The sequence below is a fragment of the Coturnix japonica genome, chromosome 12 (genome assembly GCF_054131305.1).
Source record: "Coturnix japonica strain WE chromosome 12, WE-NBRP24, whole genome shotgun sequence".
Lineage (NCBI taxonomy): Eukaryota > Metazoa > Chordata > Aves > Galliformes > Phasianidae > Coturnix > Coturnix japonica.
The window spans coordinates 12483608-12506744 of NC_140674.1; the positions used below are offsets into that span (position 1 = coordinate 12483608).

The 23137-nt window shown below is 50.6% G+C and overlaps 2 protein-coding genes across 6 annotated transcripts; one reads left to right on the plus strand and one right to left on the minus strand.

Moving 5' to 3' along the window:
* Window positions 1-5605: 5605 nt before the first annotated feature.
* FAM43A (family with sequence similarity 43 member A) lies at window positions 5606-7814 on the minus strand. The gene has a single exon (XM_015871926.3). The coding sequence runs from the start codon at window positions 7491-7493 to the stop codon at window positions 6405-6407; it is 1089 nt and encodes a 362-aa protein (XP_015727412.1). The 5' UTR covers window positions 7494-7814; the 3' UTR covers window positions 5606-6404.
* A 2024-nt stretch (window positions 7815-9838) lies between these two features.
* LSG1 (large 60S subunit nuclear export GTPase 1) lies at window positions 9839-21886 on the plus strand. 5 transcript variants are annotated; one of them, XM_015871840.3, is made up of 14 exons: window positions 10156-10313; window positions 10386-10503; window positions 11138-11258; window positions 11990-12076; window positions 12971-13057; window positions 14529-14589; window positions 15319-15495; window positions 16061-16483; window positions 16750-16851; window positions 17623-17766; window positions 18078-18201; window positions 18830-18909; window positions 19514-19687; window positions 21009-21886. In XM_015871840.3, the coding sequence occupies exons 1-14, from the start codon at window positions 10233-10235 to the stop codon at window positions 21186-21188; spliced, it is 1959 nt and encodes a 652-aa protein (XP_015727326.2). In that variant the 5' UTR covers window positions 10156-10232; the 3' UTR covers window positions 21189-21886. The 5 variants fall into 5 exon arrangements, 3 of the variants coding, with proteins under 3 accessions (XP_085369199.1, XP_015727326.2, XP_085369200.1); XR_014933236.1 differs by lacking the exon at window positions 21009-21886 and having other exon boundaries at window positions 10080-10313; window positions 18078-18283; window positions 19514-19642; XM_085513073.1 differs by lacking the exon at window positions 12971-13057 and having other exon boundaries at window positions 10155-10313.
* The last annotated feature ends 1251 nt before the right edge of the window (window positions 21887-23137 follow it).

Sequence of the window (23137 nt, forward strand, 5' to 3'; positions counted from 1 at the left end):
TGCTAGGAAAGCGATGCTAAAATAGCGGTGTGGAAGGAGAGCTGGGCCGTACGTTTCTGGGGTGTGCGCTGCACCAGGCGCTGTGCAATGATACGGTTGAGGCAGCCTCTGCTGAGGGAAATTAGCATCTTTGAGCTGTAGCAGGGTACACGCTGTTCTTCGGATGCGAGTTTGGAGTCACATTTAAAGCCATCCAATGGAACATTTTCCAATTTTTATTTATCAACAAGCGTCTACATGTATTCCTGCTGAATGAAATATTTATCCACACACACATGCACACAGAATGTGAGAGCACCGATGTATTATTTATTGCCATTTCCCTCCCGTTGCTCATAAATAACTCATCATGCCTGGTTTCAAGTCCAGCCCATGGCTGGCTACCTACAGCCAGCGCTGCTCGCCATGCCGGGGCATCTCTAAGGAAAGGGGTGGCAGAGGGTGGCACTGTAGGTGGCAGTGCCCTGGATGGGGACACTCAAGCACAAATCCTTGCCCATAGCTGTGCGGGGTCATGGACCCCCACCTGCAAACAGGGAGAGGGGACTGAGGCTAAGGGAATGTGTTGGGTCTCAGGCGTGCAGAGCGTGGGGGCTTCACCACGCTGTAATGTAAATGCAGATGTCAGATAGTGAGAGCTGCTGTGTGAATATCATCCCCTGTGGTATGAGATACGTCATCCGTAATGAAGCTATGAAAGCTGCAACCGGGCACGACGTGCTGTCTGGGAAAGGAGGCAGCAGATCAAGTGGCAACTCACTCAGCTCCCAGCGGCAGGCTGGAGAGGTCCCATTCCACCCCAGCCATTCTATGATGCTGCAGTTCTGTGCCTTGGATAAAACAGAGCTCGGGGAGCAGGGGCAGCCATTGGGATGTGTGTGTGGTGCTGTTTGTCTTGGCTGGGAGTGCACCCCTTGGCACAGCAGCACAGCATGGCACAGCACAGCACGCACCAGCAGTCCCTTGGAGGCTCGCTGGCTTGAGACCATCACTCCAAAGCTCCTTGTGTGCCCTTTGGCAAGGTTCATGTGGCTCAGGTTTCTGGGCCAGGCACAGGCCTGGGTTCTGAGCAGCACCCTGCGTGGAGGTAGCCTGTGGTTAAGTAAGGCAAGAGGCTGAAAGTGATTTGATTTTGCAACAATGTCTGAGAACACAGTATAGATTTTACCTTTTAAAACTGGGACAAAACTGGGCTGGAAGGTTTTTATGAGTTCCTCTGTTTTAATCCCCATTTCCTTTTTAACATCAGTAGCCTTTTAAGAGTGGAATGAAACAGGGTCTGTAGCCATTGCCTTATGCTCCAGTACTGCTGGGATTTTCTCTTCTATGTCCCAAGTCCATGTGTGAGGTCCAGAGGACTTGCAGCAATGCAAATGATAAACCCTGAGCACAGGCTGTTGCACAGCCAGCCCCATGACCTGTGCTGTCTTCTGTGCCGTGCTGAAGGGTGGCTGTGTGTTTAACAGCTCCAAGTCAGCACTGCTGTAACTGTTCTTATGGCAACACAGCAAAACGAGCTCCTAAATGCCCTCCTTGCTCCATGTATCTCCCTCTGCTGCCATGTTGCCTTGCACCTGCACATCAGGCCCAGCCCCTGATGTCAGTAGTGGCTGCAGAACTATTCCCCTTTTACAGGCTGAATTTTATATTTCCCCAAAGCTTTCAACTTGCAAACACGCAGATAGTGCAAACCTCATTGTGCAATTTTGGGTTGCAAGACGAAGAAAACAAGTTCTTCTTTTGAACAATTACCAAATGACTCCGTCAAGCAATTTCCCTACCTTTGCTTTTAGCAGGCAGTATTCCTCAGGGAGGGAAAGCACGGCTGTGCAGGCTGCTGCTCACGGGGCTGCCATGGGGGCTGGGAGCAGCTCCCAGCACCTCTCCTGTCCCAGGCTTCCCACTGGTGCCTGCAGGGGCTGTGGGTTCCTGGCGGGGTCCCCTCTATGTCCCGCAACCAGCAGCAGGCTCTGCTCCAACCCCTCTGCACTTCCTCCATTTGTTTCATTGGAGATATCTGGGGGGAAGCAACGTGTTGTTGTGTCTTCAGCTCGTGGTTATTTGGAGAAGGAGAATGCCATTGTGGGGGAGGACAATGCAAAGATTAAATGCCTCAGATTCTCCATCTCTCGCTGTTGTGGTTATGGGGGGAGCAGCTGGGAGCTGTGCTGGGACGATGTTCATGCTTTGCCCAGGGAAGCCATGTGAGCACTTGGGATGTTTTAATGTCATTGTCCCACCGGAGCCAGGTGTCAGGGGACTTTGCCCTTACAGGATAGAGCTAATTGGAGCTGACATCAGGGAGCATTGTGTTGGATCCTGAAATAGCTTTCTGCACACAGATGTGCCACGAGGAAGAGCAAGTGTCAGTGTCCGCTGAGCTCGTAGAGCTGCTCCAGCACTACATGGACCAGAGCTGGATCCATGTGGGTACTGGGGAGCACAGGGCAGGGCCATGGGGTGCTACTGATGCTGAGCCAAAGTGAGGAGGACAGAGGTCCCTCCAGTGGGGTGACACTGTGACCAGCCAAAGGCAGGTGGTGTGTTGGGGAAGGGCTTCCCATGGCTCTGGCTGCTCTCTATGGTCTGTGCAGAATGGGAACATAGCACACCCCCCTTGCTCATGTTGTCTCCTGCTATGGTACCTGCCTGGGGACTCTCCTGGGACACTGGATTGGAGCTGGGGCTGCAGAGGAGGAAAGCATCCCTCAGTCCCACATCCCCTCACTGCCAGCTGTCCTTGGGGTGAGAGGGAGAGCAGGCAGCTGCATTCACATAGCGCTCTATTGTCTTATAATTATTAGCAGAGAGACTGAAAATGTAATGATGATAATTAAGCTAAATCACTTAAATCTTCCTACAGGAGCTACCGAACTATTCTTATCAATTTTCCATCCTAATTCCCTTAACCATTTGCTGCTCAAAGGAGCCCTTGCAGCCCTGTGCAGGGAGCTGCCTCCATGCTGGGACCAGTGCAGAGCTCAGCACGTGTGTCTGCAGCCTGGCTCTGTGCAGTGTGGATGCTCGCCATCCCCAAGCAGCAGCAGCTTTGGCAACACTGCTCCCCCCAGAAGCACTGTCAGCTGCAATCAGTGTCACCGCTCCGCTGGCTCATGCATCTCAGCAGCTCTGTGGGAAGAGCCGCGATTCCCATCCCCCTGGGATGGGGGCTTTCTGGAGGTGGACGTGACATGCAGAGTGTCCCCCTCTGTGCAGGGGTGGCTGTAGGAGGCAGGCTGACACAGTCCCACTTTGGAGCAGCACAGGAGCAGCACAGCACTTTGCTGGGGGCAGCTCCCCAGGGCAGAGCTCACATCCTGAGCTGGGGACATGCTGAGAAACAGGCATAACCTAAGGAGGCACCAAAATGTGCCACTACTGTGACCAGGGCCCATGGGGTGGAGCCGAAGGCAACAGCATGAGAGATGCTCACAGCAGTCAGCCTCTGCCCCTCGGCTTCCTGGAGCAACGTCCATCCCAGACCTCACCCAGCTCCTGCCTGGTAGGACCTGGCCCCGTGAGACTCCCCTGTGCCCAAACCCGTGCAGTGGGTGCTGGGCTTTGCCTCACCAAGGCCAGGACAAAGCATCCTGCAGCTTTTCTCCTGTCCTCTGCACAAAGCACAGCCCAGCTCATGGCTGGAGCCAGATCCTGGAGGTGCTGGATAGCTGCAGCATGCGCAGGAGCTCTGTGCTGAGGGCAGGATGGGGCCACATCCTTCCTTATGTAACCCTTTTCCTTGTGTTTTCATGTCTACCCACCAGGCAGAGCTCCCACCAGCAGAGGGGATGTTATGTTTTTGTGCATGCATAACTCAGATTTCACGCTGGCTTGTAGCAACACTCAGCCCACCCCACAGCTCCCCTGCCTGGCAGGGCATGACCTGAGCCGCAGTCCCTTTCCTCCTGCTGTGAACCCACTGACAGCAAAGCCCCAAATGTCACCTTGGATTGAACTGCCCTTGCATTCCTGTCCCACACATCACCCCCTGCCAGCAGAGCGGGGCCCTGCACTGTCGCAGCATTCTGGCCCTGGGTTTGGTGTGATGGCCAAGATTTAGGCAACGGGCCCTGTGGCCTGGCTCACACAGCTCAGCCATCGGCTACTTTTTCTGGTTGTAAATGGTATTTTCTCCTGTTGAGAATGAAGAAGGACTGGAGAAGTGTGTGCTAAGAGCAGAGGAGAGCAGGCAGCTGCAGGGGTTGGGCTGGGCCCCCTCCTTATCAGGGGAGATGCTCCCCCAACCTTGTGCAGAACTCACGAGGCTCTTTCTCTGCCCACGTGCATTTGTGCTGCCTGGGGCAGGGCACAGCACACACGGAGAATCTCACACATCAGCTCTGCACAAAGCTGCCTGCGTTTTCTCAATGGTTCCAACGTGAAAATATGACATAAGGTTTTGCACTCCCCATTTGCAACTCATGTGCTGTACCAGCCTCTTCCTCTCATGAGGCTGCCCAGGGGTTGCTAATGGCTCCAGGGGGAAATGCTCCAGGCCTGGCTGTGGCTGCTGGCGGAGTTCTGCTCTCAGCGCAGTGTGCCGTATGAATGTTCCCTCACTTTTGCCAGCACAGAGGCTCTTCTGGAGAGGGGAAAGGCATTGACTGAGCTAATGCCATTAACTGCCCCTAAGCACACACAGAGGACGCAAAAGCAAACACTACGGTGTGCTCAGAGCAGCCCGCAGGGCTCTGAGCTGCGCTGCTGCAGCAGCTGGGACATGACCTGTGCTGTGGGGGAGCTGGGACAGGCAGGGTGCATCAGGCTCCCAGGGGCAGGACTGCCTGCAGCTCAGCCTGGGGCAGCACTGCAGCACTTTCCCTGCCACTTTCACCCCATTGCCTCCACCTCCAGTCCCCGTGATCTCCTCCCTGCAGACCATTGCACTGCACTGCCCTTCTCACACCGAGGCAGTTCCCGCAGCTGCTCGCTGCTGCAGTGGCAGGTTTTGCAACGTTTTAATGAGATATTACAACTTGCACAAGGTGCTCACACCGGCCCCAGTGGTTGGGCTCCTGGGCAACATTCCTTCAGCTTGCCCGATTGCAGCACCGCGGAAAACACGTACACATCACAAGTGCCACATTCATTATCTCTTAATTGATACCTCCACTTGGGGATGAAACCAGAACATCCCTCCTGCTCTGGGAGCTGCTGCTTGCAAACAGATTTACAGCTAAAAATACCCTGGCGGTCCTGTGGTCAATCTATGGCACTGCTTACCCTGGGCAGGTTATGAAATCCTCAGGTGTGGGCAGCAAGGGTCCGGAACTGCCATTTGTGGAACTGCCTGGCTGCAAACCTGCAGTGGGAGACAGCACAGGTGCAGGCAGCCCCAGGGATTGCTCCCAGCAAGACCCAGTGGTGTTAACAGCAACAGCGATGGCACGAGAGCCATGTCCCAGCGACAGGGAGCAGCAGACACGAGGCCTCGAGCACGTTGCGGTCCCTATTGTTAGAGGCAATCTCAGCCTGTGTCTCAGAGCTGACCTTAAACATTTCCCCAGTGCGTTTCCCACCCCGTGCAGGACACGTTGTTCTACCCCCCCCCCAGCTCCTTCCAGCAACACACACAAATAAGGTCACACGGCTGCAGCCACCACACTTCTTTTAAATTATTGTCATCTTTATTTTTGTCACGTATGTGCAAACAGAGGAGATCGCGATGGTGGTGTTCTTAAAAATAACCCAATGTATTTGCATACATTTCCCTATGTACAGGTGAACAGCCACGAGTAAGAGTTTGTCTTTTGCACAGCAAAAGATGTAGAGCACTGAGACCGGGGGCAGGACCGGGGCCCAAAAAAAGGGTCTAAATTATAAACGGTCATAAAAAAGAAATTCACAACAGTGCAAACCTTTCGGACACGACAGCACGATGGAGTGACTTGAATGTAGAAAACGGCACCCCCTCCTCGGATGTGAGATTTCTAATTGTAAACAAGGCGCAACACCTCCCTCCCTCCCTCCCTCCCTCCCCCGGGAAAGCTATTGCAGGAATTTGGCAGATCTTCAAGGGCCGGGAAGGAGGTAAACAGCCCGCAGACACCTCCCGTCCGCGGGCCACCACGGCGCCGCGGGGCCACGGAGCGCTCGGAGGGACCGTGCGCTGCCGGCGGAGCGGATCCGACGTTCCCCGGTGAGGTCTCGCCCTGCCGCCGTTGTGCACCCGGCGCTCCCCAGCGAACCGGGAGCTCCCGGGGGGCACCACGCGCAGCCGGCAGAGCGGACCCGATGTCCCCCCGTGAGGCTGCGGGCTGCCGGTACGGACCGAGCGCCGCCGGTGCAGGGAGCCCGGAGCTGCCGGGGTGGAGCCGATGCGCCCCGGCGGAACCGCGCGCTCCCGGAAGGGCCCGAGCGCCGCAGAGCCGTGGCCCCCCGTCCTTCCCCCCCCGCCCCGCCATTCATCCGCTCTCCGGGTCGCCGGGGGGCGGCTGATCGGCGCCGTTGCAGGGCGGGGCGGCGCCGTCGGGGCCGGTGCTCTCCAAGGAGGACTCGCTGCCCGTGCTCTCCCCCGAGAGCAGCCGCCGGACGCCGAGGTCGGCGCGCAGCGAGCTCAGGTCGTTGCCCAGGCTGAGCTCGCCCAGGTCTCGCAGCAGCCGGCCGAGCTCCGCGCCCTCCCCGCGGCCGGTCCCGGCACGCAGCAGCTCGCCTTCGGGCTCGCCCAGCGCCTCCAGGATGTCCTCGCACTCGCAGTGCATGGCGCGCTCCTCCTGCTCCTCGCCCACAAGGTCCTCCGTGATGGAGCCCAGCTTGGGCGCGCTCCTGCTCCGCTCCACCGGCGGCTTGTAGCAGCACTGCCCGTTAAGCAGCTTGCGCAGCGGCACCAGCGGGATGCTCTGCTCGCCCACCAGCTGCTGCTGCTGGTGCCGCGCGTCGTCCCGCTTCTTCAGGCGGCGGAACTCGGCCAGCGCCGTGGCCGAGGTCTGGTAGAGCAGCAGGGCCATGGCTTTCGCCTTCTCGGGCTTGGAGACGAGCACGGCGTGGCAGCGCAGCATCACCGCCTTGTGCTTCAGCTCGTGCCGGTAGATCCAGGCGAAGACTCGCGGCAGGCGCGGGTCGGCCACGCAGTAGGTGACGCGGTGCAGCAGGTAGAGGTGGCCGGGCCGCCTCAGCCCCTTGTCCTCGGCGTGTGCCATGCGGATGCCCTGCGCGCTGATGGTCAGCTTCATCTTGGTGCCCTGGCGGCCCGCCTCGCTCTTGCTCCAGATCTTGCAGACGGCCAGATCCGTGCAGCCCTCGCCCTTGGACTGGATGGTGGTGGCGTTGCCCAGGTAGAGCACGGTGTACGTGGGGTCCTCGCTGGTCACGCGGAATTTCCGCCGCTTGGAGCGGAACATGCTGCCCACGCGGTGCAGCGCGCTCTCGGGGCAGGCGCGGGCCAGCGAGGTGAGCGCCGAGTAGTGCACGCTCACCGCGTAGCCCTTGGGCTTGCTCTGCCGCCGCGCCTCGCCCGGGACCAGCTCCACCTTGCTCCGCTTCCAGGGCAGCATCGCCCCGCGGAGCCGCGGCTACGCGCCGCGCCGACGGCTCCAGCCGTAGGACCGCATGCCACGGCGGCGGCGGCGGCGGCGGCTGCGCTGCCCGCCCGCCTCACATCCTTGCGGGCGTGGGGCCGCCGCGCCGTAGATATAGGCGGGCGCCGGCGCTCCGCGGGCGCGGAGAGGGGAGGCCCCGCGCACCGAGGGCGGAGCGCCCGCTGCCCGCGGCCCGCGGAGCTGCCACCGCGCTGCTCGCCGACCGCCCGCTGCCGCCGCTCTGCGCCTCCCGCCGCGGAGCCCCGGACCCGGCCCCGACGAGAGGCGGGCGGACGGCGGAGGGCGGCGTCGGCCCCGCCCGGAGCCGGGGGGAGCGGAGCCGTCCCGCCCCGTCCCGCCCTGCAGCCCGTCCACGCGTGAGCGTGCGCTGCCTGCCCCGCTATTGCCACACCGCGTTCCCTCCGGTCCGCTGAGTTCGGTGCCTGCAGCGAAGCCCGGCTGTTACGATGAGTAATGCTTGGCGCAGTCGGTGTGCAGCGGCGGAGCACAGGCAGCTTCTGGCTGAGGTTGTGTGAACACGCTCACGTACCTTATGAGAGCTGTGGGAAGCTGCTCTCTGGTCGTGGCGGAGCTCCTCGGGCCGTGTATTGCATCCTCTGTCAGAGAAGGTGCATGTTCTGGAGCCGCAGAGATCGGTCCTTCATCAGGACTTGAATGAACGCTGTACAGAATGGGAGCAGTGCTACTTAGTGCAGTAAGAGGTACGAAAGTACACTTACTTGTTTCCTCATCATTTCTAGAGTCCGGATCAATTGCAGTAAAGCGATATTATTTATTATCATGACATTATGCCATCTAGCAGGTTCCTCGGGAACTGCACGGTGCCACATTACCCACAATTTGCTGTTTGCTGCCATCCCACACACAGCCCTGCACCAGGAGCAGCTCTGTGAGCACGGTGCTGGAGCACTGTATGGGACACCCTGTGTCTTTGCTGTCTTTGCTTCCTCACACACTGCTGGATGTGTGCCTGCGGTGCGGGGCATTTCCTGCCCTAGCCAAGCCTGGTGTAGCACCTTGCAGCATTAAAAAATCCATGTCTGGCTGTGGGCAGTGCATGGGACAACCACAGTCTCAGGGCTGCAAGCAGCTGGGTGCTGCCGCACATATGAGCACAGCAGGAGTCACAGGGTGACACGTGGCATTCCGTGCTTGGCACCTCCATTCTGCACGGCCTGCTTGGGCTGTGTTTGAAACACAGTGCTTGTCTCCAGTGCTCGGCAGAGAGCAGCCCAGGCACGGCTGCAGGTTGATTGATGTCTTGTGGTTAAGGGCCATCTGGGGATGGAAAGTATCTCCGCTCAATTTCTCGCTAGGCTTCCTCTTCACTTGCTGTGCCTCACCACTGCAGCCCCCCTTGCTCCATTAATGCTCCCAACGGTGGTCACTCTCTGCTTCATTGATCTGTAATTGTGATAAACTGAAGTTTCAGCCCTTTGTTCCAAAGCAGGACAAAGGGAGTGTCAGGATTTCCCATTACATGGAAAGCCCGAGTGGGTCCCAGGCCCAGGAGCAGGTACTGCATCCCCTGTGCCAACATTGCTCCATTGGCTTTGTCTATCTGCTGGGTGCTCAGGCAGCCCGAGGTGTGCCAGCCAAGCAGGGGACAGACAGCATGAAACGTGCTCTGCTTTCAAGGAAAAGGTCATTAAGGTCATTAATGCCTTTAACTCACAGCTCTTGCCTACATGCACGGGTGCCAAAGGGCAGCGTCACCCATCCTGATGGACCAGAGCATGGAATGAGCGATTAGAGGATGGAGTGAGGACCATGTGGTGACAGCCCCATGACAGCCCATACTGTGGGCTGCTGCTGCTTCTGGGTCACACCTCTTGCAGTTGTTTTTCAGCCACCCAGGGCAGGCACACCCTGCTTCCTGCACGGGCAGCCCCGGCATTTCCTGCTGCTATAATTAGTAGGGCAGTGGGGAACGTCGTGCAAACCCTCCCCAACCTTTGGGGATGAACACAGGGCTATAGCAGGCACCGTCCTCCTGCAGTGGCCGAGGGGCAGAGTGGCACTGGGGAGCTGCAGCCGCCCTGCCAGCTTCCTGTGGTTGACCTTCCCTCACTGCACCGGGCAGGAGGGTGATTGTATCTGTGTGACTGTGGGATAAGCACAGTCTAAGCAGCTCACCCGTGGGCTGCAGTGGAACTGCTGCCATCCTGGGGCCCAGCCTGCAGCACACAGCTCCCTCCATCCCAGCTGTGCTATGGACCCATAGGGTCAGGCCAGCACCCCGCTGTGCTGCACGGGTTGGGATGCAGCTGAGGACAAGGGGGTCGTGCAGATGCAGCCCCACACAGGGAAGAATTGTCTTTGTATCATTGTGTGTGTGGGGGTCATATAATATCATCTGCTGGTGGGGCTGGTGACGGCGCTGAAAGGAGCGTTGTGAAACTACATGAATAATGAATGGCCGTCACATGAACGTTGCAGACACAGTCCCGAGCTCTGCCAGAGCTGCAAAACGGAGCAGAAGCTGCCCACAAAGCGACCACTAAGCGACCACTAAGCACCTCGTGTAGGCCGAGCACCTCACACACAGCCCGGCTCGGAGCCCCCGCGCCCCCCGGCGGCGGTGAGGGCACGTCCGGAACCTCAGCGTCCGGAACGCGGCTCCGGGGAGCGGCGGAGCGCTGTGGGCGGTGCGCAGGAAGCGGGGAGGCCGCAGTTCCTGTTCCACCGGGCCGCATGGGGAGGAAGCGGGCCGTGGGGCTGGGCCGCTCCCTGCAGCGGCAGCGCGGCTCGGAGCGGCGGGGCGCCCCGTCATGGGTACGGGACGGGGTGTGGAGATGGGGGGGGGAGCCGGGATTCACGGTGTAACGGCGGTGTCTGTCGCGGCAGCTGCACGTCAGCGAGGTGGGGGACGAGAGGGGCCCGGAGCGGCGATCGGCGGTGGAGCAGAGTCCGCTGGAGGAGTTCCTGGCCACTGCGGAGCTCGCTGGGACTCGGTTCGTGGCCGGTGAGTGAGGGGCTGGAGCCTGGGAAGGGGCGGCGGTGGTGAAGGGTGAGCAAAGCCCCAAAATGGAGGTAAGGGAACGCTTTGCTATAGAAAGGGAAAGGGGGACTGCACAGAAACCAAGACAAAGGGTAACTGTAGATAGTTTATATTTAAAAGGGCAGGGAAAGGGGGGATTACACTTAGTCAAAATAAAACCAGAGAAGAGGGCAATAAAGATAAGAAGAAACTGTCCGGAGACCTCTGACAAGAAGGATTAGATACCCCCGGGCAAGATGATGCCGACATGGGAGAACAAAAACAGCAGATAACATCAAGAAGAAAACAGAAGAATTTCACCCCAAAACAACGGCAAGGGTCAGGGGGAATGAGGGAATGGGGCCATAGGGAATGTAATGAATATGTAATCAAACTGAGGAGGAGACTATTGATTATGTATTAGCTTGACCTATATCTGTAACACACTTTTCTCCTTACGGTGTGCAAGTTTGGAGGAGCTATCCCCCTTGCACCAGGGTGTACGCGCATCACTCATTAAACATATCTGCTTTATAACTACTTTGTGGTTATGGAGTTTGATTCCGCAAGTCGGTGGCTCTGGGTGACGCTGCCATGGTCTCTCCCTGCCTCTCCGCAGAGCGCCTGAACATCCAGTTTGTGTCTGCCCAGAGCCGCACCGGGCTGCTCACTGCGCAGGAGGCACAGCGCGTCCGGCAGCTGCATGAGGAGAACAGGCAGTTCCTGCGCATCCCAAGGAGGTGGGTCCTGCAGGGTCGGGATGAGGCTGTGCTGTGCAGTGGGCTGAGCTGCAGGCCCGGGGATGGCCTGTTAAACCAGTACTATGAAATTAGACCTGAGAGTGGCCTGTCAGTATCTGCAGGAGGGCTGTAAGAAGGAAGGGGACAGATTCTTCAGCAGGGTGTGTTGTGACAGGACAAGCAGTAGTAGTTGCAAAATAGGAGGGGGGAGGTTTATGTTGGGTGTAAGAAATAGGTTTATTTTATGTTAAGGTTAGTGAAGTATTGGCATGGGTTGCTTAGAGAGGTGGTGGTGTCCGTCCTTGGAGACACTCAAGGTCAGGCTGGACGGGGCTCTGAGCACCTGATGGAGGTGTAAGTATCCCTGTTCATTGCAGGGATTGGACCAGATGGCCTTTAAAGGTCACTTCCAACTCAGGTGATTCTGTGATTCTCTCTGTGTGGTGGACCCTAATTCAACATGCTGCAAATGTTGGCTGCAATAACCAGTTTTGTGAGATCTGTTATATGTGGGACAGCAGCGTGTTGTGTTACCTGGTGGGATCTAGAGAGAACAAGGAAATGGAGGGGTACGTAAAACTGCAGAAAAGAGATGTGTACATGTGTGAACTGCAGCCATATCATCGTAGCTGAGTGTGTGGTGCCTGTGTTCTTCATGAATGAGTAATGCAGCCATGTCTGTAGTATAACTGCTAAAACTGACCATTCACTCCCAAACGTGCTTGTTGCAGGCCATATTGGGATAGGACAACCAGTTCTGAAGACTTGAAGCAAGCTGAGCGAGAGAGCTTTCTTGAGTGGAGGAGACAGCTTGCCCAGTGAGTATGCTGAGTATGCTGCTTGTGTCTATGGCAAATGAGCTGATTGGACTCTGGGATACAGGCAGAGGTGAATTGTGTTTTTAGAAGTCTAGCAAGGGTAAACAACTTATTTTCAGAGGCATTCTGCACTTATTCTTGAAGTCTGGACATCTCAGCCACAGTTCAGGCTCATCTTTATTACAAGCTTTATGTACTTCTCTTGTGCATACGTGTTCATGTGCTGCATGTAGCCAAGATTATTGCTGTGTCTGTCCATAGTTGCTGCTTCCCATTTTCCAGATTCTATTATCTAGTTTGTTAAAAACTTTTCATTAAGTTTTGTCCCTGTGATTCCCTGATGTTTACAATGGAGCATTACATTCTGTTCTTGCCTGTGAAGTGAGGAATGTGTTGTCTAAGAGCAGCAGTGCTGCCCTGAATTTCTGTAGCATGGTGCTGCCAGCCCTGTCTAGAGCAGATTGTGCTGCTCGCGTGCTGCTTTGGCTGCCTTGGCTGCCTTGGTAGGTTAGGTTGTATTATTGCATGCGCACAGCAAACCCACTTTACCCTGAGCAAAGTCACTCATACTCTAGTAACAGTGAGTTAAAGATTGCATGAACCAGTTTCAAGTACTGCCCAAAATACATTATTTTCTCAAAGGTGAAACTTGGTGGCTCTGAAATTTCACAAGCATTCTTTGTGTTTTCCATAACTTAATGCTTCTCCTTTGTTACAGTCCGGAGCCATTGTGTCCCTGTTGAACCAATGTTCTGCTAGCAGAAATAGTGCCCACTGCTCGAGTGATTATTATAGCTCTCTCTGCAACTAAAGCCTCCTGGGTCTAAGGAGGTATTGCTGTCGTGCACATTGCCTGACATAAGCCAAATATGTCTTTTCTCTGTTTTGCCATAGCCTTGAGGAAGAAAAAAAGTTAATTCTAACTCCGTTTGAAAGAAACTTGGAATTTTGGCGTCAGCTTTGGAGAGTCATTGAAAGAAGGTAAAAAGAAAACTGTTTCCTTCTTCAAATTATTGTGTATTGTTTTTTTTTTCACCTGAGTTGAAGCCTTTAAGTCAAGTCTCAAGTGTCTGAGCACAGGAAAAGCCATTACAATAAGGAATATTTCACTGTCAGCTCTGAAGTGATTTTGCTTTGAAGTGATCAAAAGTTGATGGCAGGAGGAGCAGCTGATTGCAGTGCATGTTGGGTCTCAGCATGGCAGCTCTGCGGCCTGTTTGTTGTGAGTCTCAGGGTTATTCAGATGTTGCTCTTCCAGTCACCACTTGGGAGGCATCTTTTGGGGATGTTTCTTTGAGGTCTTTTGCCAAGATTAGCCCTTGCCCCTCTCTCAGCCACACAGCGGTATCCTGACTTTCAGGGGTGAGAGACAAGGAAAAAACAACTAAGTAGCTTTTGGAAAGAAAAAGCCTTTTGGTTTTTGGCTTCTTATCATACAGAGAAGTTGCAACAGTGCACAAGAGAACAGCCCGTCATCACAGAAATAGCTTTGTTTGCTCTGCAGAGCTGGAATACAGTAGGAGTGCTGTCTCCTAAGTTAATCTGATGGAGGCATTTAATTTCATTAGCAATTAAGTTCGAGAGCATCTCTTCTGATTTTCTCAAAATTGAAAAATACTTCAGCAGTGAGGTCATGGTGAGCTGATCCTTTCACAGAAGTGGCTTTGTACTGGGTTCCATTGTGGCTCTGAGTGTGTGAGAGCTGGGCTGGGAGCATCCACTGCAGTGTATCACTGTGCGCGCTGTGAATGTGTATTTTGAGGTGGATGCAGTGTGTTGTTAATTCCTTTCTGCTCATATTGTGACTTCCTATTTCAGGTAGGGTGAGTACATATACCATCTTAGAACTCTGTGGGAAAGTCTTCCAGTCCCTTACATTGCTTTCTAAATTTGATTCCTTGTCAGCCTTTTCTTGTTGCCCAGCTGTGTGATTGAATAGTTTTCTGTATCCTATCAGAGTACGTAGTGTCACCTTCTTTCAGTCTTTGTTCAGTACATCTTTGTACCCATGTTACTTGTTCGATGATTCCCTTGGAGTGGAGGGGATTATATTGTTTGTTTGTTTTTTTCTATCCAACTGCATAGTGATTAATGACTTAATTCCTCCATTCAACCTGCTGTGCTCTGAAGCTACTCTGAGCTAACAAAAATGGGCAAGCAGACTCATCAGAGAAAGAGAATCTGTATACTTGCTTTCCCTTTGCTTACTATACAGGAGGACTAGCTGAGTGAGACAAGCACTGTATAGCAGAATTCGCTAATGGCATAGACATGGCTCTTTTTGGGCATGTGGGATGCTAACATACTTTGTTAATTCAGTAAAGGTACTTAATAGGTTAATGCAGTTCAAATAAGTGAAATTCATAACAAAGCTTGAAAGTGAGTAAAAGATTCTTTCTTTGTGGCAGCATGAGGAGGAGTATTTCACGGTGTTCCTTTTATTTTTTTTTAGTGATATTGTAGTCCAGATTGTGGATGCTAGAAACCCCCTTCTTTTTAGATGCCAAGATCTGGTAAGTAAACCATCTTCCTGGTGGGTTTCATTTTTATTTCTGAAAGCTTATGCATGTGGTTTATTTTTTTTGTACATTAAGCCATGTCACACCTTGAAGCCATTCTACTCCTGTGCTTAAATGTATACCTTAGGCAAGTATTCTAGCATCAGATTATTTTTAAGTTCTTTTTCATGTTTCACACGACATATAGTCAATTTAAGGACAGTTCTGCAGGCATGACGTAGCAGATGGCATATTGCTTCCCCTTACCCTCTAGTGCCCATGCTTAATCACCTCTCCTTTAATTCCATTGCACTGCGGGTGGTGGAATGAGCAGTGTGATGGAATAATAATGGTGATCATCACTGTAATGAAAAGAAAAGATTTAAAATTATTGAAGGAACCACTTTGTAATGAAAATCTGTAAAATACTGCATTACTGTAATACAAAATTGCTCAAACAGCTGCTCTTAGGAGTCACTGCTGTGATGTGTCTTGCCATCAGTCTAAGCAGACAAGATGTTGGCGTTTGTGGCCAGGAACAGCGTGTACTGCGGTAGTTGAGTGCTTCAATTTAGTGCTTGTAGCTGTCTGCACAGCACCAGATCTATCTAACCCAAGAGACAGTAAATCTAGTTACACTCGCATGGAGCTGGATGGTGCAACTTGTCCTGCTGTTTTTCTGTTACCTTGTGAGGGAGGAGTCAAAAACGTGGTAAGAGCTTATTCTTCCCTTGTTTTCATCAGGAAAGTTATGTTAAGGAAGTCAGCAATGACAAGGAGAACATGATCCTGATAAACAAAGCAGATTTGCTGAGTGAGGAGCAGCGGGCTGCCTGGGCACAGTTCTTTGAGAAGGAGGGTGTTAAAGTGGTGTTCTGGTCGGCGTTAGCAGAGAGCAGACGGCTATCTGGAGAAGTAAAGGTGGGTGACCAGTTCAAACTGGGCATGTGCTGGCTGCCTCCAGAAACTTGTTTTGCAGTTACATCTCTGGTATATCTAAGCTCACTTCTAGGAAAGGCACAGTCTCAGGGTACTATTTCTCTCAGGACCTGTGTGGCTGTAAAACAGCATTTTAGTAATTGGTTTGGGAGCTAAAGTGGGGAGGGTAAAATGGAGAATGAACTGGTGCATCTTTTAGTCACTGTAACCATCATGGGTTGGGTTGGAAGAGGCTGTGAAGATCACTAGTTACACCCCCTGCATTGGGCTGGCTGCCCCCCACCAGCTCAGGCTGCTCAGAGCCCCATTTAATCTGGTCTTGGGTACCTCCTTGGAATATTTTTTTCAGTCTCCTAAAATGGACTGGTTGTTTGTATGTCCTACTTCAGCCCACTAAATCAACTAATTAATGCAACATTAGGAGTTAATTGCCAGCCCTTGGGATCTGAATGACAAAAAGATGATTGACTTGCCCTGCAGCAAGTGGAGTAAACAGCTGCGCTGTGTGCTGTCTTTAACTTCTACCTATGAAATACTGTTTACACAGGAACTGGATGCTGACAGTGTAGCAGATGACCTGAGTGATTCTGAGGAGGAAAGTTCCAGTCAAGAAGATGTCACTACGGGAGATGGTGCAGAAAGCACATCCACAGGCAGTGCTTTGCAAACTGAAAACCAGTGTTTGCTTAGTGACGATGACAGTAGTGATGAATATGAAGACTGTCAAGATGATGAAGAGGATGACTGGCAAACCTGTTCTGAGGATGAAGGTGGGGACAAAGTAAATGCTGTTGCCCCAAAGAGTATGGAAAGCAGAACTGATATTGTTACAGTGCAGCATGTAGTGCAAGACCAGAACAAGAACATCAAGAACTTTAGCCATCTGGTACAGAGAAATGAGCTACTGGAGATATTCAAAACACTGCACAGCGGACCAAGGGTGAAGGATGGGGAAGTAAATGTCGGACTGGTGAGTTGGACCTCATGCTTAAAATGGGACTGGCTAAATCTAAGTTTTAAATCCCTAAAACTTTGCAAGAGAAGCAGTCATGCTGTAGCCTGGCTCCCTGTAAGGGTGAAAAACTAGCAAGTGCACATCACTAAGGGTTTTGTGGAAAGATCAACTCTGAAGTTGCTAGAATGCAATATTCCACACTACTTGTCTATATTTTCAGTACTTATTAACATGCGTGATCCTGCCTAGTAATCACTGTTACCCTTCCACTTGTCATCTAGGTGGGTTACCCTAACGTTGGCAAAAGTTCAACAATCAACACAATTCTTGGAGATAAGAAGGTGTCGGTGTCTGCAACTCCAGGCCGCACAAAGCACTTCCAGGTATTGCTGACAAAGAGCTTTGCTGTATTTGTTTATGGTAGAAGAGAAATTCATAATGAAATATTAATTACCACTTGAACTTACTGAGAACTGTTTTGCCAGTCTGACTTCTGCCCAGCAGAGTTTAGGTTAGAAAGGTTGGTCTCAGTTTATATCATTTTGTAACTTCAGGCCTTGTTTCTAAACTCCTGCTATGCTTTGAGAGTGTCTCAAGAGAGCTGCTGTGCCATGGAGATATTTTCCACGTCCTGATCTTATTTAGGTAGCTTGACTTCCCAAAACTAAATGGTGCCCGTCAATAGCTGAGCGTCAAGCTTCAGATCATCCTTTCTTGTCCTTACTGCTGTGAGCATGCTGAGTTATGCTGCTTTCTTCATATTAACCAAGCACATGATTTTGAATTGGCAACTCCAGTGATACAGTAGACACTGTGACATTTGTACTTCTGCCACTGATGTCTAAATGTCCAACACAGTTAAAGATTTCTGGATTGCTTTCTCCTCTGACAGTGGCCCCATCAGACTGGAGAGCTGGAGATCTGCCTACCCAGATCTGGGCACCTTGTTTAGGAACCTTGGAAGTGCTGCTGTGTTCTGCATAGGATTTTCTTAATTCACTGGCTGGGGCCAGCAGGGCAGACATCTATGTTAGTAAAGTTTCTTCTTATTCTCATCTGCATCTCTATTTCATGAATGCATTTGATCTCTTGTTCCTTTTTCCTCCATGGACGCTGACTTGCCTTGGTGAACTCATCGTTTATTTGTTGTGCAGACTCTGTATGTGGAGCCTGGCCTGTGCCTCTGTGATTGCCCTGGTCTGGTGATGCCATCTTTCGTCTCCACCAAAGCAGAGATGATTTGTTCTGGAATTCTGCCCATAGACCAGATGAGGGACCATGTTCCACCCATTTCTTTAATATCCTTTGCATGAGGTTTGTGTGAGTGGCTGCAGGAGGATCTGAAATGTGGGATGTTGCATGTTGCAGCCCTTCTATGTGTGCTGATGCACTGAGAGCAGTGGGGATGCATGTTGTTTAAAACAGCCCTGCTGTGTTTGTCTTTTGTTGTCTCATTTTAAGTTTATCCTGTTTATCCTTTTATCAGACCTGCATTGCTTTTCTGGTTTGCAACAAGATCCCAAATAATTTTTAACCCATGCTCTTAGAGTGCTCTTAGAGATTACTTTTGTAGCTGAAGATCACAATGTGGTTTCCTTCACTAGTTTATGTTTGCCAGCATATTCCACGAAACATTTTGGAAGCAACCTATGGAATAAATATCATAAGGCCAAGGGAAGATGAGGATCCAGATCGAAAGCCAACAGCCGAAGAGCTGCTAACAGCATATGGATGTGAGTGATGATCCCTTCAAAACCTGTATCCTATACTACATGCATGGTCCTGAAAAACTGCCTTAGAAGATTTTAATGTCAGGTTTGTTATGCGCTGAGCTTCCCATTCAGACGTATCCTCTTCTCATGAAGGGACTCTGCTAACAGCTACTCTCATGTGTTACAATGGTGCGTTGCCAATTTCATCCAACAGATGCAGTGGATGTGTTGTGTTGGTTCATGAAATGCCCTGCCAGTCTGTAGTACAATGCAATATCTTTTAAGTTGTTCTGTGGTGCTCTCATTGTTTTAGATAATTCACATTGACTGCATCTTGAATTAGATTGAAAAATGCAGTAAAGGCTTATCTCCTTTGTCTGATTCTTTTGATGCAGTTAATCTTCTCTGGCCTTAAAACAAAAATGATAATACAGCAGATTCTCTGGTGGCAGGGAGATGTCGGCTCCTTTCAGGTTAGGATGTATCTGCATTTCCTCTACAGGCATCGATGTTCTGTTTTCCTCCATGCTTTCCCCAGCAGAAGCCATTTTCAGAGGGAGGGTTTGTTTGAGGAAGGATACAATGTGCAGTTTGGCAGCTGAGAGGAATGTGTTAATTCTCTACTGACATCATTTTTTCTGTCTTGTAGATATGAGAGGCTTTATGACAGCCCATGGACAGCCAGACCAGCCGAGATCAGCTCGATATGTGCTAAAGGACTATGTCAGTGTAAGTTCTTCCTACATTCGGGTTTTCTTTGCTGCTGGGAGGTGAACTGAAGTTTTTACTGGAGCATGAAGGGTCACAATAAAGTGAATTACGTTCTTTTGGATAAAACTGGTGTACATCAAAATATGCTTTAAATCAGGTTATTTTTATGTTTTAAATAAATGGAATCATCATCTTTTTAAAGCAGACAGAATCTCTTCTGGAAGCATAACCATTTTATTTAGTTGAACCAGTATTTATATATTAGAGGACTGCAGTTCTGAGTGTTGTGGTACTGCATGCTTGTATAGCACCTGTTGGCAACTTAGTGTTGAGTATTAATAGGATCCTCCAGTACTCCTCAAAGAGACTTGTATTGCGTTATCTGAAGCTGGATGTTGCAGTTGAAACAGCTGAAGGGTGGTGCTTTGGATTAGAATGAAGCTTTAACTTCAAACTTGAGCCAGTAGATGCCTGAAAAAGAGACTAAATGTGCTGACAGTCTACCAGCATGAATCCCCTTAAGTTCCAAGGCCCTTCTTGGCTGTAGAATTGTTCTCTTTATTCTATAGGTCTCTCTTTTTTTTTTTTTTTTTTAGCTAACTTTGTACCATTATTTCCACAGGGGAAGCTGTTATACTGCCATCCACCTCCTGGCATTGACCCAGATGGTTTTCAGCACCAGCATGAAAGGTATCCAGAGAGCAGAATTGTCCAAGCCAGTGGACCAGAGAAGCCTAAAAAGAAAACCAAAGCAAAACAAATTGAAAATGTGGTGGACAAATCATTTTTCCACCAGGTAAATTTGGGGGGGAAGGGATGATTTTTCAGGAGTTATTACAGCAGCATTGATATGTCACAGATACTGGGAAAAATGGCTTTGGTAAAGGCGCACTGAGTTACATTGATTGCTGTTTCATACTATGAGCTCTGCACGTAACTTCTACACAAGATGTCTTTGTTTTGTTTTTTCTTTTATTATCTTATAAATCACTAGGAATGTCATAGATAACTGGAAGATAGCTAATGAGGTACACAGAAGTTCATTTTAAAAGGGCAGCAGGGTTGCCCTTGTCATTATGGGCCTAACCATAAGCCTTGAGCAAACAAGAGAAGGACGAAGAAAGGACACAGTAACCAAGACTATCTGGTCCCCCAGACTAACTTTCCTGTCTTATGATCACTTATTTAGGGGACATAATAAGCTTCTTTAAGGCAAATTGATTTAGTACCATGTGGTTGTTTTGATTCAAAACCTAAGATCAGAATAGACAGTGGAATCTGAGTTAAAATGTAGATAAGAAATCTGAAAGTGAGGTAGAAAATGGCAGTTTCTCTGGTGTGCTTCTTGTTAAATCCCACGGGGATCCATTTTGCCCCTGCACTACTGAAAAGAATTATTAATGACTTGGAATGAAATGTCAGATCCATAACTGATGGAGTCTGCATACCTGACAAAGATCAGAGTGGAGTGTTTAGCAGTGATGAGGATGTGTCAGACAATGTGATCCATTCTGTTTGATTAGCTGGTATGAACGGTGTTTGTTACAGCACAGCTAATGATAGTCATGCATTTTGAAACCAAGAACTTAGGCTCTTTTCAAAAACAGCTTTTCGGAAAGCTGTGACCTGAAAAGAATTTTTGGGATTACCAGACTCTTCCTCTGTCTGGACAAAGTGCTGGCACGTCTGGCTGTGAGCCCCAGCAGTGCTACCCACGCTACAGACTTGAGCAAGTTATTTTAGTCTCTGGCTTTCACAGACGCCAGATTTGTTTGCAAAGACAATGTGTTGTGTGCAAAGCAGAGACTGTGAGAATCGATCTCAGCGCCGTGGCTCATGTCTGTCGGAGCTCTGTGTCTGGTAAACATTCCGCCTCTGCTTGCAGTGCTGAGCACTGAGGACCTGGCTCAGTGAGGCATGGCTGCAGGCAGAACTGGAAAGCACTGGCAGACTTCACTCAGCTGTGTTTTTTGACCTTTCCTGCAGCTCTGGAGCTGGGGACTGAGCAAGTCTTATAGGGTTTGAGCTCGCTTGTGTCTGGTTTTATCAATGTATCGCAGATCCTTGTGATTATGTATCTTCTCATCAGTCACTGGTGACTGTGTCTCCCCTTCCAGGAGAATGTTCGTGCTCTGATGAAAGGCGTCCGGGCTACGATGGGATACCGGCCTGGCAGCGGCCTTGTGTCTGTGCCTGCACCCAATGCTGGGAGCGTGGTAGGAAAGCCCTGGAAAAAACACGGCAACAGGAACAAGAAGGAGAAAATTCGCAGGATCACTAAACATCTGGAGAATTAGCCATGGCCCTGATACCCAGCAGTCCCAGGGCAGGCACTGCTCTGTCCTGCAGGCAAAAATTGTAAGTGGGCATCACTAGCTCACCTTGGGAGCTCTGCGCTGTGGGTTGGCCTGGGCAGAGGATAAGAGTGGGCTCTGATACTTGGGAGCTCATCTTTTCTGAGAGAAAAAAATGGACCTGGCCATTTGTGTTACCTGGAAGCTGGCCCAGTTATTTGGGCACCACTGAGATGTCCTTTCAATGGAAGCAGATGGAGCTGTGCAGGAATGTTTTTTCCTCAAGCAAGCCCTGTAAAACTGACTAAAATCTTCATAAACAGTTGAATCTTAATGAGTGATGTTTGTTACCCTGTGAGATGCTATTGCTCACCTCCTGGTTTGTGTGCTTTTTTTAAAGCTTGTTTCTTGATCTGACCGGACACTTGAGTGGGTTGAAAAAATTACTTCAAAGATTTTTATTGCCTTTTTCCTTTTCTACTCAGCCCTATTTTATGAAATCCTGAAAGCACTCCCTGTTTCCCAGCCTAAGGCAGTGCATGGGACGCCATGTAAAGGAAGCACTGCCTTTATGTCCTTCACACTGAGCTGGTATCAGTTGTTTATGTGATTTCCTATTGGTATTTTAAAACACTGTTTTCCACGTGGCTGGCAAAAAATCTGCTGGTGCTCATTTGTCCTAAAACATGGTGAGGATTTCACTTTGTGTATTGTTGTGTATATCGTCTTGCTGCCTGTTGTTACACACTATCTGATCTCAGAAGTATTGTTAGCAGCAGATTTTAGTATCTACGTTAGCATTTGATGCTAAAAAGATTCTGCTTATTTGGGGTTGGACTTAAGCAGGACACACTCCTTGTTTTCCCTGCTCAGAAAATATTTGTGTACATGGTCAGAGTTTTTCATTCCTCCTGCAGCATGGAGTAATAATAGGATTGGAAAGGCTCCCAAAGTCAATTTGGGCTTTGCTTTTAGGTGGTGGAACACAGTAACAGATATGGACACTGGTTTCTGATGCTAAAAAAGGGAATGCTGCCTTGTAATTTTTTTCCTTTGCCTTAAGCATGGATGGAGATACCAAAGCGGTTGCTGAGTAGAGCCATAACAGACGTGAGTCATGCAAGCAGACTGCTTTTGGCTTTGTGACCCTTTGTGCACTGGTCATCTATAACTGATTTCATTGCACTGTGTATGCAAAGGGTCTCCTGACAGCATAGCTCTCACCTTGGCTCCTGCTTTCCCTCGAGTCTCTGCATTCAAGTTCTTGATTACATAATTGGAAGGGAAGATATTTCCCTGCCAGCCGTAATTACACTGAACGAATATGGTTGATGGTATTTTAAGTCAATGTCTCATAAAGGACATTGGATTCTCAGAAGATACTATTATGTCTGACTGTTCTGGAGAATATTTTTGCCTTTCATTCCTGAAAAGAACATGCCTTAGTTACATTGGTCTCCTACCAGACCTTCCCACCCTTGTAGGAGTGGGCTGTGCTTTTGTGCCCAGTGCTATTCCCAGGACCTAACTGCCCAGAAATGCCCCTTTCTTTTTGCCTTATCTTAAGCTGTTACTTGTCATATCATCATGCTTTGGAGCACCCTTCATATTTTTTTCTGTACCACTTTTCTCTTGTCAAATCATTTTGAAATCTTAGCTCACGTTGCATATACTTGGGGTTCCTGTTGCGTTGTCAGCAGGGCACAGTAAGGTCTCTGTGAGCTTCCTTGCTGGATGGGCCCTCCCACATCTTGTTGAGTGGCTGATATCCAAAGCAGCAGGCCCTGCTTTGCTCACAGAAACCTTTTGCTGCAGAAGCTGCTGAGCCACTTGTGTTTGCATGAGTGAATGGAGGATAGCATATATCTGAGCCACCAGTGTTTGCTGAAGTGTGTTACATGCATACGGCTGCTTGCTGTGCTAAAAGGCTCTTGCTTCAATAGAGAAAGGAC

Coding starts and splice junctions, on each gene's coding strand:
- FAM43A (XM_015871926.3), bottom strand. CDS start 7,493: ATGCTGCCCTGGAAGCGGAGCAAGGTGGAGCTGGTCCCGGGCGAGGCG.
- LSG1 (XM_015871840.3), top strand. CDS start 10,233: ATGGGGAGGAAGCGGGCCGTGGGGCTGGGCCGCTCCCTGCAGCGGCAG. Junction 12,077..12,970: donor TGGAGGAGACAGCTTGCCCA/GTGAGTATGCTG, acceptor GTTTTGCCATAG/CCTTGAGGAAGAAAAAAAGT. Junction 19,688..21,008: donor ACAAATCATTTTTCCACCAG/GTAAATTTGGGG, acceptor CTCCCCTTCCAG/GAGAATGTTCGTGCTCTGAT.